The sequence below is a fragment of the Anguilla anguilla genome, chromosome 15 (genome assembly GCF_013347855.1).
Source record: "Anguilla anguilla isolate fAngAng1 chromosome 15, fAngAng1.pri, whole genome shotgun sequence".
NCBI classification, from domain to species: Eukaryota; Metazoa; Chordata; class Actinopteri; order Anguilliformes; family Anguillidae; genus Anguilla; species Anguilla anguilla.
This window is the reverse complement of record NC_049215.1, coordinates 24,418,753-24,435,232: the sequence shown is the minus strand read 5'-3', so window position 1 is coordinate 24,435,232 and position 16,480 is coordinate 24,418,753. Positions and strand designations below refer to the sequence as shown.

At 38.0% G+C, this 16,480-nt stretch overlaps 1 protein-coding gene across 1 annotated transcript; it reads left to right on the top strand.

Moving 5' to 3' along the window:
* Positions 1-6,067: 6,067 nt before the first annotated feature.
* LOC118214665 (transcription factor Sox-1a) lies at positions 6,068-11,610 on the top strand. The gene has a single exon (XM_035394811.1). The coding sequence runs from the start codon at positions 8,649-8,651 to the stop codon at positions 9,660-9,662; it is 1,014 nt and encodes a 337-aa protein (XP_035250702.1). The 5' UTR covers positions 6,068-8,648; the 3' UTR covers positions 9,663-11,610.
* Positions 11,611-16,480: the final 4,870 nt, after the last annotated feature.

The window sequence follows — 16,480 nt, the reverse complement described above, 5'->3', positions numbered from 1 at the left end:
TTTTCATTAGGCCATGGGTCTGGCCTTCAACGGCCTTTTCAGCAAGACCTGCTGGAGCCTTCGGTTTGTTTTCCTTAGTTTCTTTTTGAGAACAACCAAAAACCGTGAACGGCTGTTATATAATACAAATCCCCACATTTTCAGCTGCTCTGAACTGCCATGGTCACTACAATCTGCACTTACTAAATCAGTCCCCATACAACAACACACCAGACTAGGGTCAACAATTCATTAGAAATACTTTAAGACATAAAACCCAAAACGTAAAATCACATCACTGAGAATTTTGTTTGGAATATTGCTGTACATAGATGGCCAAAATCAGGGGATGAGTATTTCTCAGGTGAAATCACTAATCAGGAAAGACAGGATGCCTTAAAGCCCTAAAGGGCACAAAAGCAGTTCACTGCACGGCCAAATATGTGGCACACAGGGGAAACCAGAAATAGAAATAAAAGGGTTGAGCACTTAAATAACAAATATATTATTATTAATAATAATAAATTATTATTAATAAGTATTATTAATATTACTATTATACTTGATAAACAAAAAACTACTTGACATTAAAATTGTAGTTTTTTATTAAAATTGCTTCAACACCATTTAGCATTTTGGGCCGGTACAAAATTATTATAATAACATAATAACATGCAATCTTTTACACTTGTACATGAAACATCGTAAATTACTTCTTATCCCAAAGTTTTAACCGGAAATATTCCCGGAATCAGATGCCACCCTTCCTGTGTACTGCATAAATCGCAGTATAACCGTAGGTTTTGGCTTCCCTCAGATTTGGTCATAGTTTATAACCTTGTGTGGCAACATACTGAACTGTTTATTCCATTCTTCTCTAAGGCAATATGCTTTTAAAGAATTATGAAAAAAATAATATATTTAAACCTCCATGTTTTACTGCACCAGAAAGCAGGCCCTTTAAAAGAAAGACGTTAGTCTCACCGCAAATATGACATACGTTGTCCATTCTCAGTCTTTCTTGAGCAGCGCTCTGCCAAACTGAGGTAGGCTGTCAGAGCCATGTGGCTGTCAGCTGTGCTGGCAAAAGGGAGGGAACATGGAGCGCAGCTTTGGGGTGTTATTCATGTGAACTCTGCAGGTGAAAACCGAGCATTAATACACCACATTGCTACAGCGCAATAACATATATCAGCTGAAACTTTCTGCCTCATCTTATAAAAAGATAAGTTGTTCATTGTCAGGGAAATTGCGAAAATTTTTTTTATTGTTTTATCTCTCTAAACCGATATACAGCTTTGTTTTAAGGAGCGAAATAGGGGGAAATGTACGTGATGTCAAGATATCTAACAACCTTGAACACAAATTAGAAATGCTAAAAGATATCATACTCTAAACTTAGGTACTAGATAATATTGTAGGCATTCATCAATAATCTTAACCGAATAAGACGTGCGTTCTGGGAAACAGATGTATCAAAAAGGAAGCCAAAAAGGAGAGACTGTTGCGGTGAATGCCACTGTGTGCAAAACGGAAGAGACTTCACTGCAGGTTGGGTATGGAAGCAGAGACTCGTTGCTGGCAGGCTCCACCCCCTTTCCTGGAAGCGTCGCAGCTGCTTTCAAGCCAACTGTTCAATCCTATTCATCGTCGAGAGAGGGAACAAAAAAGTGGCTATTTATTAGAATATTGGTTTTGTATTGTTCGAAGCCACACAAAAGGCGCTTCGTTGTGTAAGAAGGGGGCCTTTTGCGGAGAGAAACAATAACTTGAAATTGTCTTAAAAGTCTATCAATAATAAATTTCATTTTCCTTTCTCTCCCTTTCAGTGTGTATTGAGTAAGTAGTGGGATCGGGAGCTGGGCACGAGCGACCTAGGCACACTTAGCCGGTAGAGTTTGGTGGGGCTGGTGGGTTTACGAGAACCGTTCTGGCACATGTTTGCTTAGGAAAAGACATGACAATAGAATTGGGGGTTTACTGTTCCTACACCACTGTCTGCGATTGAAGGACAATGGAACTCGCGTAAGTCTGCATTACATGAATTAGAAATGTTCGCCTGTATGGGTGTAGCCTACTATTATTCTGTATTGGAAGAAGTGAGAAGTAGCCTATCTTTCTTACCACCGGAATATTCTTCTGACTTGATTTGTGTGTTTGTGCGTGCGCGCGCGCGCGTGTATGTGTGTGCGTGCGTGCGTGCGTGCGTACGTGATAGAGAGAGATGCATTATAGAGCTAAATTACAAGCTAGGAATAGATCAACCAAAGAAAATGGATAGTGTTCGTATAGTCTCTTTTTCTGGACCGAAAAACAGGCGTTTCTGTTATGCGCGTGGGCTTGTGTCGGCAACTCGTGTTTCGAGAAAAAGTGAGTCTAAAGTAACCTATATTCATTCGCTTTTTTCTTTCTTGCGGTAAGACTGAAATCATCATTGGAATCTGTAAATATGGGCTCAACTCTAGCAGCACATCCCACAATTAACTAAACACATGGCATTGTTCTTATTGCGCTTGTTTTCAAATGGTGACCCTTTATTTTTATAAATGGTAGGCTGTAGATATGAATGTATTATGCATTTTGACTTCAGAGTAAAGATGTGGTTATTTTTAAACAAATGAATGAACGATTATCCCTTTAATATCCTTAATTAAGATTATGGTCCTCTTTAAATTGCGTGTCACTCAGTCAATTTGACAAGTATTGCCGCAAGCGTTCATCTGAAGAAATCATGTAGGCTAAAGCACGTTGGTTTTGTCATAAAACCAGATTTCCTCCAACTTTGCTGTACAAGTAATTCAATATTGCCTTTCCGACACTTCCGCTGCAATGAACCCCGTTTTAAGAAACGTCACATGCCGCACAACCTTTAGTAAATGTTTGCTTTAGTAAATGCGGGCCAGTCTTTTTTTTTTTTTTTTTGCGCGGATCGTTTAAAACGGTTAATGGCGTGCTGATGTGTTAGTAGGGGAGTCGAGCCACTGAATTAATAGGCGGCTGGTTGTGAAAATGTCGGTAAATTGATCAAGACATAGCCCAAAAGAACTCCGCCGTAGAAACGGGACAGCTGCACCATTCAATGAACCTATTCAACTTCAGTTTATGCTTGTCTCGTTTGAGCTTCCGGTTTGTATAGACATAGAAACTTTAAGTGCGGGATCCTCCATGTAGATTAAAACGGCAGTTGTAGTTAGCCAACATACTTTACAATCTGAAATACGCTACTGTTCTACGGCCTTCAAAACAGTGCTTTAGAAACTTCAAGTATATTATTTTATTATATTTTGCTGATTGTAGAATATCTCGGAAGATTAACACTTGTGTTCTCTGAGTAAAATGTGTACTTTACAATTGCAAACCCCCTTAACAACAACAACAACAACAACAACAACGCGTATATAACTTGCACTGCGAGGCATCCACCGGTGCTTGACAGATGGTGGCCTTCTGAAAAGTTCAAGAGACTATGCATTTACCATAGAGGACTGAGAGGTTAAGAATCTCCAACAGTGTTTTGCAAGCCTCAATCAGTCATTGATTTTACTTTTTTTGGGAACACTAAATGTAGTTCTTCCAAATGATTTCTAATCTTTAAACGATTAGCCATTTTGGGTGAAATTATACAAACAAATGAATAAATTACTGGTTCTAGTTCAATAGAATCGCAGTATATAATTAGAAATTAGAGTGTTTACACCAGAAACCAAGAAAAATCTTGGTTATCAAGGTAAAACATTGTTGCATTATGTATTATTTGACCACACGGTAACAGGTGCATTATATTTGTAAACACTGTTTCCGGAAATTTTTTAATGTACAGAAATAGTTTTTGAGATATTTGAAAACCAGTAAGGACTAGGGGCAGAAAATTCGGCGTTGTCAATCGAATTTAGATGATGCAAGCTGTTGCTCCCTATCGAAGGGGGAGGGGATAACGGCAACGACCCTTGCACCCATCGCGTGCGCCAACAGTAAGTGCATATTATGTAGCAGGCTGGACACAAAGAACAGAGTACATTTCTAACTAAACGCACCCTGACTGGGAAAAAAGACGTGCAATAACATAAAACAATAACATTACATAATAGCAATTGTTCCAAAGCGCGTAAAATGCAACGGAATGGAGCGCATAGGCTATCACGCTCTATGTCCTTAAAATTAAGTGGAAAGGTAAAGTTTGAAATAATTTTATTAAGAGTTTAGTCTTTTCGCTTTTTCTTTCTGATTTGATACAAATGTATATAAAAATAATAATATATCAGTCACTATTCTTCTATTTGTGGTCGTTAGCGTTGTAGTGGCGTATTCAGATAAAACGTGCGTAAAATCTACAAAATCAGTTCCATCGACACATTAACAGTGAAATATGAAAAAATATACATAGGAATAGTGGAAATGTGCATTAAATGCAGCTTTGCGTTGTATAATATAATTGTCTTAACTTCATTTTTGCTAAGTTTAAATCGTATGGACAGCAAATAAATAAATATTTAACATTTGTTAATCTGTGTGTAAAAGCACATTGGTGCAAAGTCTTGAAAATAAATGAACTGATTGAAAATGTAATACTTATTGAACATAAGGTGACCGAACATTTAAATCACGTTATAGCAATGTAAGATTAGATCAGACTGGCTTTAGCCGGATCTTGTAATGTGACCTGAAACCTGGTTTCAAAATGTACTTTAAAACTAAAGACGCAGTTGCTAAACAAATTAGGAAGCTTGTAAAATGTAAGTAATTAATGAATTACTTAATAAATTACTGTACACTGTTCATGCCTAAAAAATGTTCCATTTAATTTACAATATACTAAAATGTAGCGTCTAAATCATTAATCATTTTCGAAGGAGAAGGGCGTGCTCTTTTTAATCAGAGCTTCACACATTAGCGCCGATTTTAGAGCGAAAATCCCATTTAGATTCTAAAACATGAAATTATTATTATTATGCTACGCGATCTGATCATTGTGAAAAATGACGCATGCTGGACAGTTCAATGGAATTTTAGCGCAGCTACAGCTCCTCTGTGACCCTATGTGTTCATTGAAGAAGAAGAAAAAAATCATATAATCTCTGGAAATATTATCGGTGGTGAAAATCCATTTGCAGATCTTATGAGGTAAATTGTATTGCTACATGTGGGCTGGTCGCGTAAAACTGCATAAAGTGGAGCGACTTTACGCATATTTGATATTGAATTGATTAATAACATTATAATTTATAGCTTTTAAATGAAGCATTAGCCTAATTATAAGCCATATACTCTAATATAATAACTACCTTTGAACACATTTTCCTCTAAAATGTTTAAGGAACTTTGTTTTTATCTACAAGTAAAGCGTAGTGTATTGATAACATGTGATTGTACACAACTGAGACTTCAGTAATTATCACGTTTTTAGTTATACTGTTAGACAGTCTTGTTTAACGTGAGGCGTTGCTTGTGTCTGTAGCTTGTTGGATTCACTTTTTATCCGGAGTTTTTCCAGCTGAAAGCCACGGAAAACGCTGCTTGAATATTGACGAGTGTGTGATCGCTGGATGTTGACCCAATTACACAATTCAACGAGGCTTGTATTGAATTATCTCATTCCATATAGTATAAGCATTAGCCTAATTAAAAGCTATAAACTCTGATATAATGATTAAATCGTTAGCTGTGCGGTAGGGAAGGGATATTTTGTTTTCCCTTCAATTAGTAGTTGATTGGGGTTTTCAGAACAGATCAGCTGTGAAATTTGAATTATACGTGTGAGCGTTTCTCACAGTGTGAACTGCGATTTCCAGATTCAACCCTCTCAGGGTTTTCTAGACTAAATTAATTGGTGTTCTACATGAAATAAAAAGCCTTCTAGGTACTTTTATAACGAGTATTTATTCATAGGGTTCTCGAACAAGTGGTAAAGCCTAAGGCATCGTAATCCTATAGTTTTTTTAAAAATCCAGTTTAAGGTCAATTGATATATATATATATATATATATATATATATATACTATGCTCGTATTGCGCACGCATTTTTCACAATGAAGTTGGCCTGCCATTATCGTTCTTTGCTGTGGGGCTTGTAAAAACTGCCCTAAGCTTGTTGTTGTGGAGCGCTGTCTTTCAGCACCAAGGCATGTCCTAGCACCGCTTTATTAACCACCAGCAGACGGCGATGACGCGTGCTCCAACAGCTGCAAAAATGATTTCTTTGATATTCCACAGCCAAATGATGCTTTCACCCCCTTATTATCCAGTCCCCGGACGACACCAAATCGCTCACACGGAAGAAATTCTTACCACGGCCGGTATGAAATTGAACCAATGTTTGCCAAGGTGTGACATTTGATATGAGTGGCTGCTGCGCTTGCCAAGCTATTTAGAAAGACTAGCGTCACGAGGATAAAATAACCAAATTAATTTTACATTAAGTGGTAGCCTGCTGTAACAATGATAGCATATTTAAACTATAATTATAGAGTAAACATATCCCGTTATGTTATTTGTTTGCTTAGATGTGATGTATATGTTCATGTAGAAAAAATACCACATTTATTAATTTAATTGACTCACTTTCATTATTTAAATTGAAATTATTTTTCATTTTCTTAGTTTGACCCGAAAATGAAAGGAATACTGTAAAACGAATACTGTAAAATTATTTTTGACTATAAAACTTTTGATCGTATGCCATCCCCTTCTGTATTATTAACAAAAATAGCCCGAAAATATTTAGAAAATTCTAATATAGTTTCCCACTATAAGCTTCGTGATACAATTAATGTAAGAAAGAAAAACAATTGTGCCGCGATAATATTGAGCAGACAGTTGCAATTTGTATTCGCGTTGCGTCATTTAGCCTAGTATGTGTGCTTGCGGTTTATCCTCATATATCCTCACTACAAGCCACCCTCTATTTGGCAAACATAATGTGCACCGAAGACGGCGATAATTTCAGCGTGCCATTCAGAGCTTGCCTGTGGTAGGACAGAACAAAGAGGGCTCGGCTGGCACGTGTTGTGGGCGTCAGTCACCTGTTTCATAGCAACCGTCACAACAAGAAACCATTTGTAGCTGAAATTTACTCTGCAAAAAGGGTTTCATTGGTTGCGAGTCGTGGGAAATAAAGATAATGATACATATGTAATGCTAATTTAAACGTAGGGAGATTCCAAAATAACCAAAATTTCAACAACACATGAAAGTATAAATGAATCCAAAGGGGGTTGACAATTAGGCGACTTTTATCTGAAAATATACTGGGCCTATAGCTGTCACAGAGTCACAGCTGTCACTCCTGAGCTAAATCTAGCACTCCATTGATGTGATTATATCAGTAATAAATAAAGACATAGATAAATAGCGTTTTTATTTCATCTTCAGGGCAAATGCAATAAGATGAGCGTTCATGTCCACTGATGGAACTACAAACCAGCCTAAATCTAACCTACATCCAAATGTTACACTTGCCCTTCACAACTTGAATTGCGAAATCCAATCAGGTGCCATTACGCAACCCAACGGCAGATTTTAATGTGCACATGTTCTTGTTATTATCAACACACATAGATGTTCGGAATACGAATATTACGTGCAGTTGAAAGCATAATTGAGGTAATGTTTACATAGTAATAAATATATCACTATATGTACTGGTAGCTCTTTAGACTGGCCTGAGTGTTAATATACATATCGTCTGCTAATATTATGTGTTGTTATGTGTTCTATGTAACGTATATATTATCTTAGCGCAGAGCAGCAGGTGGAATCTTTTAGGCCCTCGGCGATAAGGAGACTACTTTTTTGTTCACATTTCTTTTAAATTCTTCACTAATTTTTTTAAGTTCTCGTGACATGGCTACTGTAAACTATTCTGTTGACAAACAGAAAAATATTGTCTCCCCTTGAGTTGAGTGGTTATATACCGTGTGAGTTCACGATCTTAGAGGGATAACAGGTTATTTGTTCCTCAGTTTGCTCTCAAAGCTCTGTTCCGTGTCCCCGAATTATATGTTTCGCGTACTTTACTATAAAATCTGGACATCGTTAGGGTCCAGTCTGGACGCAAACAAATACAAACCTATCATGCAGTCTTTATTTATATTTTATTTGTTGTCACACAACACTTCACATAGATCATTTTCTAGAAGAATTGAAGTGTGGAAATAGCTGCGCGATCAATCTCGTTAGTATATTTCATAAAAATCTTTACATCATGCATAGGGTACTTTACCTGGCAGAGACGAACGTTTCTAACTCCTTTATTAATATTTACCTTCCGCGCGAAAGGCCAGAGTGACCCCCGTCACACTCCTCCCACTGGTTAGTTCTCGTCTCTCTATGTCACCTGACCAACTCCATGCAAATCACATCATTTCTAAAACGCCATTGGTCGCCTCCAGCACATTTAATGGCTGTCAAAGCGCATCACATGGCTGCCGCACTATTAACTTCTCTACCCCGTAAGAGAAAGTAGCTCAAAGACGCTTTTCATCACAGTGGATGTGAAAAAGAAGTGGAGACGGAGAACAGTCCAAAGAAGTATCATTATCACACTGGATTATTTGACTTTTTTATTTTTGTCCTTCTATTTTTTGTGGAGGCTTGATCTGTTGCGCCAACTGAGCCGGACGCGTCGAAACTGAATGTTTCTCTGTGTTGGTTGAAACATTAAAGCCAGGTGAATGTATAGCATGATGATGGAAACGGACCTGCACTCCCCAGGACCGCAAACCAATACAAATTCGGGCCAAACGTTGCCAAACAACGGGAGCAAAGCTAATCAAGACCGAGTAAAAAGACCTATGAATGCATTTATGGTTTGGTCTCGGGGCCAGCGGAGGAAGATGGCACAGGAGAACCCCAAAATGCACAACTCTGAAATCAGTAAGAGGCTGGGTGCGGAGTGGAAAGTTATGTCTGAGGCGGAAAAGAGACCCTTTATCGATGAGGCAAAGCGGTTACGGGCCATGCATATGAAAGAACATCCGGATTACAAGTACAGACCCAGGAGAAAGACCAAGACGCTGCTCAAAAAAGACAAATACTCTTTAGCCGGCGGTTTGCTAACCGGGGGTGGCAGCGGAGGAGGTGTTGGTCTTGGGGTCGGGGTGAGTCTAGCAGGAGTCGGACAGAGGTTAGACAGCCCTGGTAGTCACGGAGGCACAGCTAGTACCGGCTATGCACACTTAAACGGCTGGGCAAACGGCGCCTATTCGGGCCAGGTGGCGGCGGCAGCGGCGATGATGCAAGAAGCGCATATAGCTTACAACCAGCACCCCGGCAGCGGGGCGCACCATCACCACGCGCACCACCCACACAACCCCCAGCCCATGCACCGCTACGACATGGCCGCTCTCCAGTACAGCCCAATCTCGAACTCCCAGACCTATATTAGCGCCTCTCCGTCGGGATACGGCGGGATATCCTACACACAGCATCAGAACTCGAGTGTCGCCACTTCGGGGTCTCTCGCCACGTTGGGGTCTCTGGTGAAATCGGAACCAAGTGTAAGCCCTCCGGCTACCACTCACTCTAGAGCTCCTTGTCCAGGGGACTTGCGGGAAATGATAAGTATGTATTTGCCCACGGGGGAGGCTGTTGACCCGTCTGTTCAAAGCAGACTTCATACATTACCACAGCACTATCAAAGCACGACAGCAGGGGTAAACGGAACGGTTCCACTGACACATATTTAAAAAATAATAATAATACGATAATTCAACCTGCAGCGAGCATGAGAAAACTCGTAACCAAATATTTACCTCTTTTTAAAGGTCTTCACCTACCTACCTTTTGTACAGAATGTTTTGGTGTTCTTGTAAATTGAAGGTACACAATATTTTGTTTGCCTTTTAGAAACAGATACGATATTGCAGAAAACATATTAGGATGGATTGTTTTATTTTGTCGACACCTGTTAAATCTAAGTTTACTTTAATTGAAGGCAATCCAAAGTTTTGAAGCCAATGCGCTGTTTCAGTGTGTTCAGTGTATCTATTTACCTCGATTTTCTTTGCAGATTCCCATGAATTTTCCTAACTAACAAAACCGAATATGGTCCCGTGTATTGAATACACATCAAACATGTTTCACAAGTTAAAGTTTTTTCTTTTCCATTTTACACATGCGTTTGTAAATGTAAAATTCTGCATCTGGATTTTCATTCTGTTGTAATATTTCTTGCAAATTGTATATAAGTTTTGTAATATCCTAGAAGTTGTCAAGAGAGTGCAACTGTAAATAGTTTACAAAATGCATTTCTGCCAGAAAAGAACGCTATCCTGATATTGCGCTGAATTATGAGTTAAATAAATTTTGCATATATGTTTCCCTGGTTCTGGAAAAAAGTGTAACACATTTCATTGTTTGTCTTATTTTGTGTTATGAATGCGAATGCAATTCAGTTTAAGAACATGGTCATTTTAAATCAACTCTTAGGCTATATTCCCTCTCTGTAGACAGAATTTCTCCGCTACACGCGCAATGTAGTGTAGCCTGTAGTGTCAATATTCTGACCTTCAATTTGAAAACAAACCGATTCTTTGAAGTGATTGCGAGAAACATGAACTTCATATAGAAAACACAAACTTACTAGTACCCAAAGCAAGAATCTAACAAATGGCAACGGCATGTAATTACATATTAGTCAGTAATAATTGTTACTGATTAGTCAGTAATGATCGACATAATTATTACACAGCTCTGGCAGCTTTGAGCTTTGGTTTATAATGGATAGGCCTTGCGAGCCAAAGGGAACATCGATGAAAAATAGCCGCAAATAAATAATTTATTTTAATGAAATTAATATAATTTTAATAATCAAATTATTATTAAAATGTATATTCATTGATAATTTTCATATAGCCTGTAATTTATGGTAGCCAAACTGATTGACATGTCAGATCAGAAGTTTAGAAATATGTGTGATTTGTATGAGTTATTATTATTATTATTATTATAATTATTATTATTATTATTATTATTATTATTATTATTATTATTATTATTGCTGTTGTTGTTGTTGCTGTTGTTGTTGTTGTTGTTATTGGCTTGTGTCAAATTTATGATAGCCTATAAATGTAAGCAGATTTTTGAAAGTACTGATTGTTACACACACGAATCCTAAGACAGTGTCTTTAAAGCTAAGCAATTCAGTTACACTGTGATGGGTAAATGTTATTTTATGATACATTTTTGTTTTTCAGTTTAGTATCAATACGATTTTACGAGTAGGCCATTCTGTTTAGAGTTGTGAAAATTACAGTAGCCAATTTCTGGGTAATACGATCGTTATGCAAACTGAAGGCTCTTTGCTGATTAATCATAATTCTCTTGGAAGTGTTACATTTGTTTGTAAAGTGGACAAAGTCTTTGTAATGAAACTGTTATTGACAACGTGTTTAATCACTCACTTTGAAGGTACGAATCTAACTGAGTTTTTAAACGGTTCCCATTCTGTTGACATTGGTTCCAACGCATCAGCATGTTGATTTAAAAAGGAATCTTCGTCTTTTGCATTTACTTAAAATATTTGAAACAAACAGCGTGCAGCTGATACATGAATTAAAATGTTAAATGAATTGTGCCACCGCATTTTTCACATCATGAGAGAACAACGAGAGAGAATAAACTAATTACATACAATTTCTGTGTTTTACATTTTTCTACGTTTCCAGCTGATAAGAACCTTAAAGGAAATTAGGCATATCTGTAGGCAACAACACTGTTCCAGTTTAAAGGTCTTAATAAAACGCGTTTAAACACGCGCATGAACGTACTATGCAAGCGTTGCCCAATTTGATTAACAAAACACAAAATACCATGTAACAATTGGTGAGTGCGAATACGCTCATGTCCAGCTAAAACATGTAAACGTACACTATAATTCCAACCTGCTTTTCTAGAATATATTTGTCGCCAAAAAAAAACTAATGCTAAAGTTTTAAGAAGATTCCGTGTTTTGCGAAAGAACACGTTGGTTTATCAATATGATCCCCGCCGTCTCCTTCTGTTTTATTCGTAACATGTATTCGGCGTTGAAACAAAATGAAGTCATTTTATTGGTTATATATTTATATACGTGTGGTGAAGGTATCTCTATATGGTAATAACATTTTTTTAACTGTAACTCGCCTGTCTCTTTGGGAACCAGAGGTCAGAGTTTAAGGCCTCAGCCTTGATCTCTAGCTACACAAAGAAGTTCCAATTGAATATGGAGTGCGGCAGATACAAAGAAAATCACATCATTCTCTGATGGATGGACTCTCTAATGATACAAACTGAGCTATGGGGTACACGAGCATTTGTATTTTGTTTTTTTGTTTTTTATTTTAGATTAGGTATTTACCATTTGTGTCCCAAACATAAATTGAAACACTAATTAAATATTTTAATATATAGCATACGTTGACCTTTTTACATTCGACAAAATATAGGCTATGAAATTCTTTGAATAAGGTGGCCGTCAAGAAAATTTTGTTCGTACTCTGATGACTGTCATCAGGGATTAAGATGAATGAGACCCGTAGTGGAGAGTGTTTTTGTGTCAGAAAGAATAGGATTAGGAGCCAGAAGGACTAACCCTGGGGTCAGCGGCAAGTCAAAGTCTTTCACGATTACCGACCGGAACAGTGATGTCATCCCGTGAGTTCCACCGCAACAAGTGGCACAACGAGGATTCAACCCGGCCTTCTCCGATGTTAGTTTACGATCTGTATATGGAGTAGTGTACTCTATGCACGCGAAATTTAGAAGTAATTTAATTCACAGGGTGCAGGACTTTAATTTTATATGTTAACTTTCTATGAGGATTCGACTTCTCCGATGTCATCTTACAATCAGGCTACTCAATGCACACGAAATGTAAACGTAATTTAATTCACAGGGTTCCGGACTTTCATTGTGTGCGTGTGCGTGTGTGTGACTGTGTGTGTGACAGAGAGAGAGAGAGTGAGAGAGAGAGAGAGAGAGAGAGAGAGAGAGAGAAATGAAAGAGTTTATTCATGCCATCCCTCTTATTTTCTTTTACTTTTGTCTTGTGTGTGAGTGTGTGTGTGTGTGTGTGATAATGCTAATAACCTATATATTATATTATGAAATTCGCATATGATTTAGAACAGCAGTAATGTATTGGTTAACGAACATCATAATAAAATAGCACAAAATTTCAGTTTCACTAAACTACCAGTTTTGGAAATGGTTTTGAAAATCTCTGCTATAAATTGGAATAATACTTGTAGCTACATAGGCCGACAAATAATGCAGTTTATTTTTTGTTCTTTTTGTCCTGAAACACATGCAAATCTGACAGCAGTATGCATTTCACTGACCGTTTGTTCTGAATCATAGTTATTATACCCCATGGATGTAGACTAATGAAATGTGGTCAAATATTAAATTGTTAATATAGGCTAACATTAAAGGCACCACTGTTTAAGTTTTTTAAGAGTTTATCCGTTGAAACTCTTTGAACATTTTTCGCAAATATTTTAATTCGAAATTCTTTGATCCAGTGCTCTTGTGCTTATTGTTAGTTCTTATACATGTATGCAGTTGAAAGAGACGTGCGTGATTTTCTGTAATCTGATATATTTCTAAAATTGAATGAGGAAGTTTGCATTATTATGTTATTATACATAGAGCTAAAGTTTTTTATTTTTTCCTGCTTTTAAAATGCCTTTTCTACGGTTTCCATATAGTACATATATTGTACTATTTGGATACGCGTCTTTTTTCACAAAGGAAATCAGATCGAAAATACAATATTTGGCGGCCTCAATTGCCTATGATCGTATGCAGAAAATAAAGTATATTTTTGTACTTGAGAATATCACCGAGTACCTACACACCTATGAGAGAGGACTACCAGTACAACTGCTATTTGCGTCTAATCTGCAGACATAAAGCTGCACGGATTTGCATTGAAAACACAAAGGAGGAGTAAGTCATGGCACTCCGCCAAATAAAAGAGAAATGTTCCGGTAAATTTCGCCAAAATAATTTACCATGTTATAAAACTGGGAAAAAGGATGGGACGCTCGCCTTATCTTGTAGGCGCCGATATATTCCGTACTAAGAAGCCATCACCGTTGGCTCCCATTTGCTATTTGTAAACCCCGATCTCTTGCACTCGGTGTCCTAAATGTGGATAATTAGCATCAGTTTATCACGCCTCTGCATATTTTCTCTTCCCACCAAAAAAAGCGCTCTCTGCCATTGGTTGCCATTCTGTCACAGAAGATTACAGAGACAGATTGCACAGAACGAATGTGCTGAACGAGATTAGAGAGGAAGAGAAATAACAACTGGGCCAATAAATTCCTCGCGAGGGCCTTATCGTGCAATTACACGTTGACATGTTTAACAATCTTGCAGCCTCTTAATCCACTGCTCTTCCAAGAGCTGAAATGCTGTGCCGCTCTATCTGCTATGCATTCTTCCAGTCGTTTAAGCACCAAGATGTTGGTTTAAATTCGCAGTTCGTGTAAAAGGAGACCGACAGCAATGCCAACTTTATAGGAAACTTTCTGCCCTTTGCTGGGAAAACAAATTACAAGGAAAATTTCAAGGACAGCAAATCACCCATGCCTATGAAACTGTCCCGTTGCCGGAAAAATACGTAAATTGTGACCAAACAAGAATTCTGTAATGTACTTGCGCTGGACAGTTAGACAGCTTTTTGGACAGATGCCCATCTGTCAAGCGTTTTTAGGCGAGGGAAAGCACCACAAAAATAATTAAGAAGCTCTTATGTCTACAAGAACGGCACAACCAGTACCGCCTATGGTACTCATAAAATGCAACATTAAATGTTTGACAAAAAATTAATGCACTGATGCGACAAGAAAATAATGTGGACAACCTTGATTGTGCACAACATTGCAAAACGTTTTCAGGCTGCCCGCACCGTGAGTGATGAGGGAATTGTATGCTTGCCTTGGTCATTTGTTAGAAGAGTTCTTGAACTTTTTTTCTCTTCCCTCCGCTGCGGGTTCGCGGTAGCGAAGCCTGTGTAGGAGTGATTGTGAGCGACTCTGCTGGAATTTGGCAGTGCCGGGGTTTGGAGAGCCGCCCCACGCTGACTCCCATTCAGACGGCCAGCTCGCTGTGAGGTTGGGAAGTTTCTCTGTGCTGCGAACTCAATGGCTTCTCAAAGCCGATTACAAGCCTCAGAGAATTCCTGAAGGGACCGAGCAGCGACGCAGGTGCAAGGGAGCTGAAGGAACCCTTCAGAATAGTGGCAAAGTGGGACAGGCCTGGAAACGCAGGGACCACACAAAACCAAGCGCACCCCGGGAATCACAGGGGCTTTGGGGATAAGGGGTGAAAAAAGCAAAACAGAGGGAGAGAGATAGCTTGCACATTTATAAATTACCGACCACATGGGAATTATTGGACAGAAGGGAAGCGATGTCTAAAAATTAAAAATGAAAACATTTATAACAAATGGCTCCCTAATCGGCAAAGTTCGTGTGCATTTTTGTGAATCACAGCATCTGCAACAGAATGGCTGTATAACACTAATCAATTCGATGAACAGAATATATCTACAATAGTGGTTGTTATCAAAACTGTGTTCATTTATTTATCACAGGTGCAGAGAGAGAGGGAGAGGGAGAGAGAGAGAGAGAGAGAGAGATAGAGAGAGAGAGATATTGGGGGTGGAATTACAGTTGCATTTAATTTTTAAGACAAACGTCAAATCAATTCTAAAACATTTGCTAGAACATCCACAGCTCCGAACTAAACATTCCATCTCAGCGTGTCCTACCACCGAAAAATGTCATCTTGGACTTTATTGGTACATTCTACATTCTACTGTATTTTTACTGTCACCACCACCGTTGTTGCTGCTGCTACTACTAGCTTATTACTACTACTACTGCTACTAATAATAATAATAATAACAACAACAACAACAACAATAATAAACATAATAATTATACGAAGAAAAGATTATTATTATTATTATTATTATTAGTTGTAGTAGTAGTAGTAGTATAACCGGTATATTATTATAACCGGAGCATAGCCGAAATCAATGAATCACTTCTATTTCAGCCGAACATGCTACTCTTCGTATTTTATTTCCCTGAGTTCCCATTTGCTTATGCAGGCATAGGCTACAGTATGCTATTTTTAAATATAGGTAATTCAGTAAAGAAACGACCGACCTTCGCAGGACATAGCTAATGCTTCTGGAGTAAGGCTTTTACATTTCGTAAATGGCTGAACATTTTTGAACATTTTCCTTGTGGATCAAGTTGAGATCTCTTTTTGACATTAAAAGAGAAGTGTTCGTGTTAAAGAATGGAAAGAAGAAACGCAATTCCAAGTGAAAACCAGAATTTTTAAATTGCGCCGGGTACAAAAATATCGTTCAAATCAAACATACACGTCTAATGATTTCATAATTTGAAAAGACGGAAAAAATCTGAAAACACCCATGAAGTGATAAAATGTACAGAAGGAAACAGCATGGCTTCATTGCGGATTTTCTTGTTAGCATTTGACA

Excerpts from the sequence above, each read along its gene's own strand:
- LOC118214665 (XM_035394811.1), top strand. The coding sequence starts at position 8,649 with ATGTATAGCATGATGATGGAAACGGACCTGCACTCCCCAGGACCGCAA.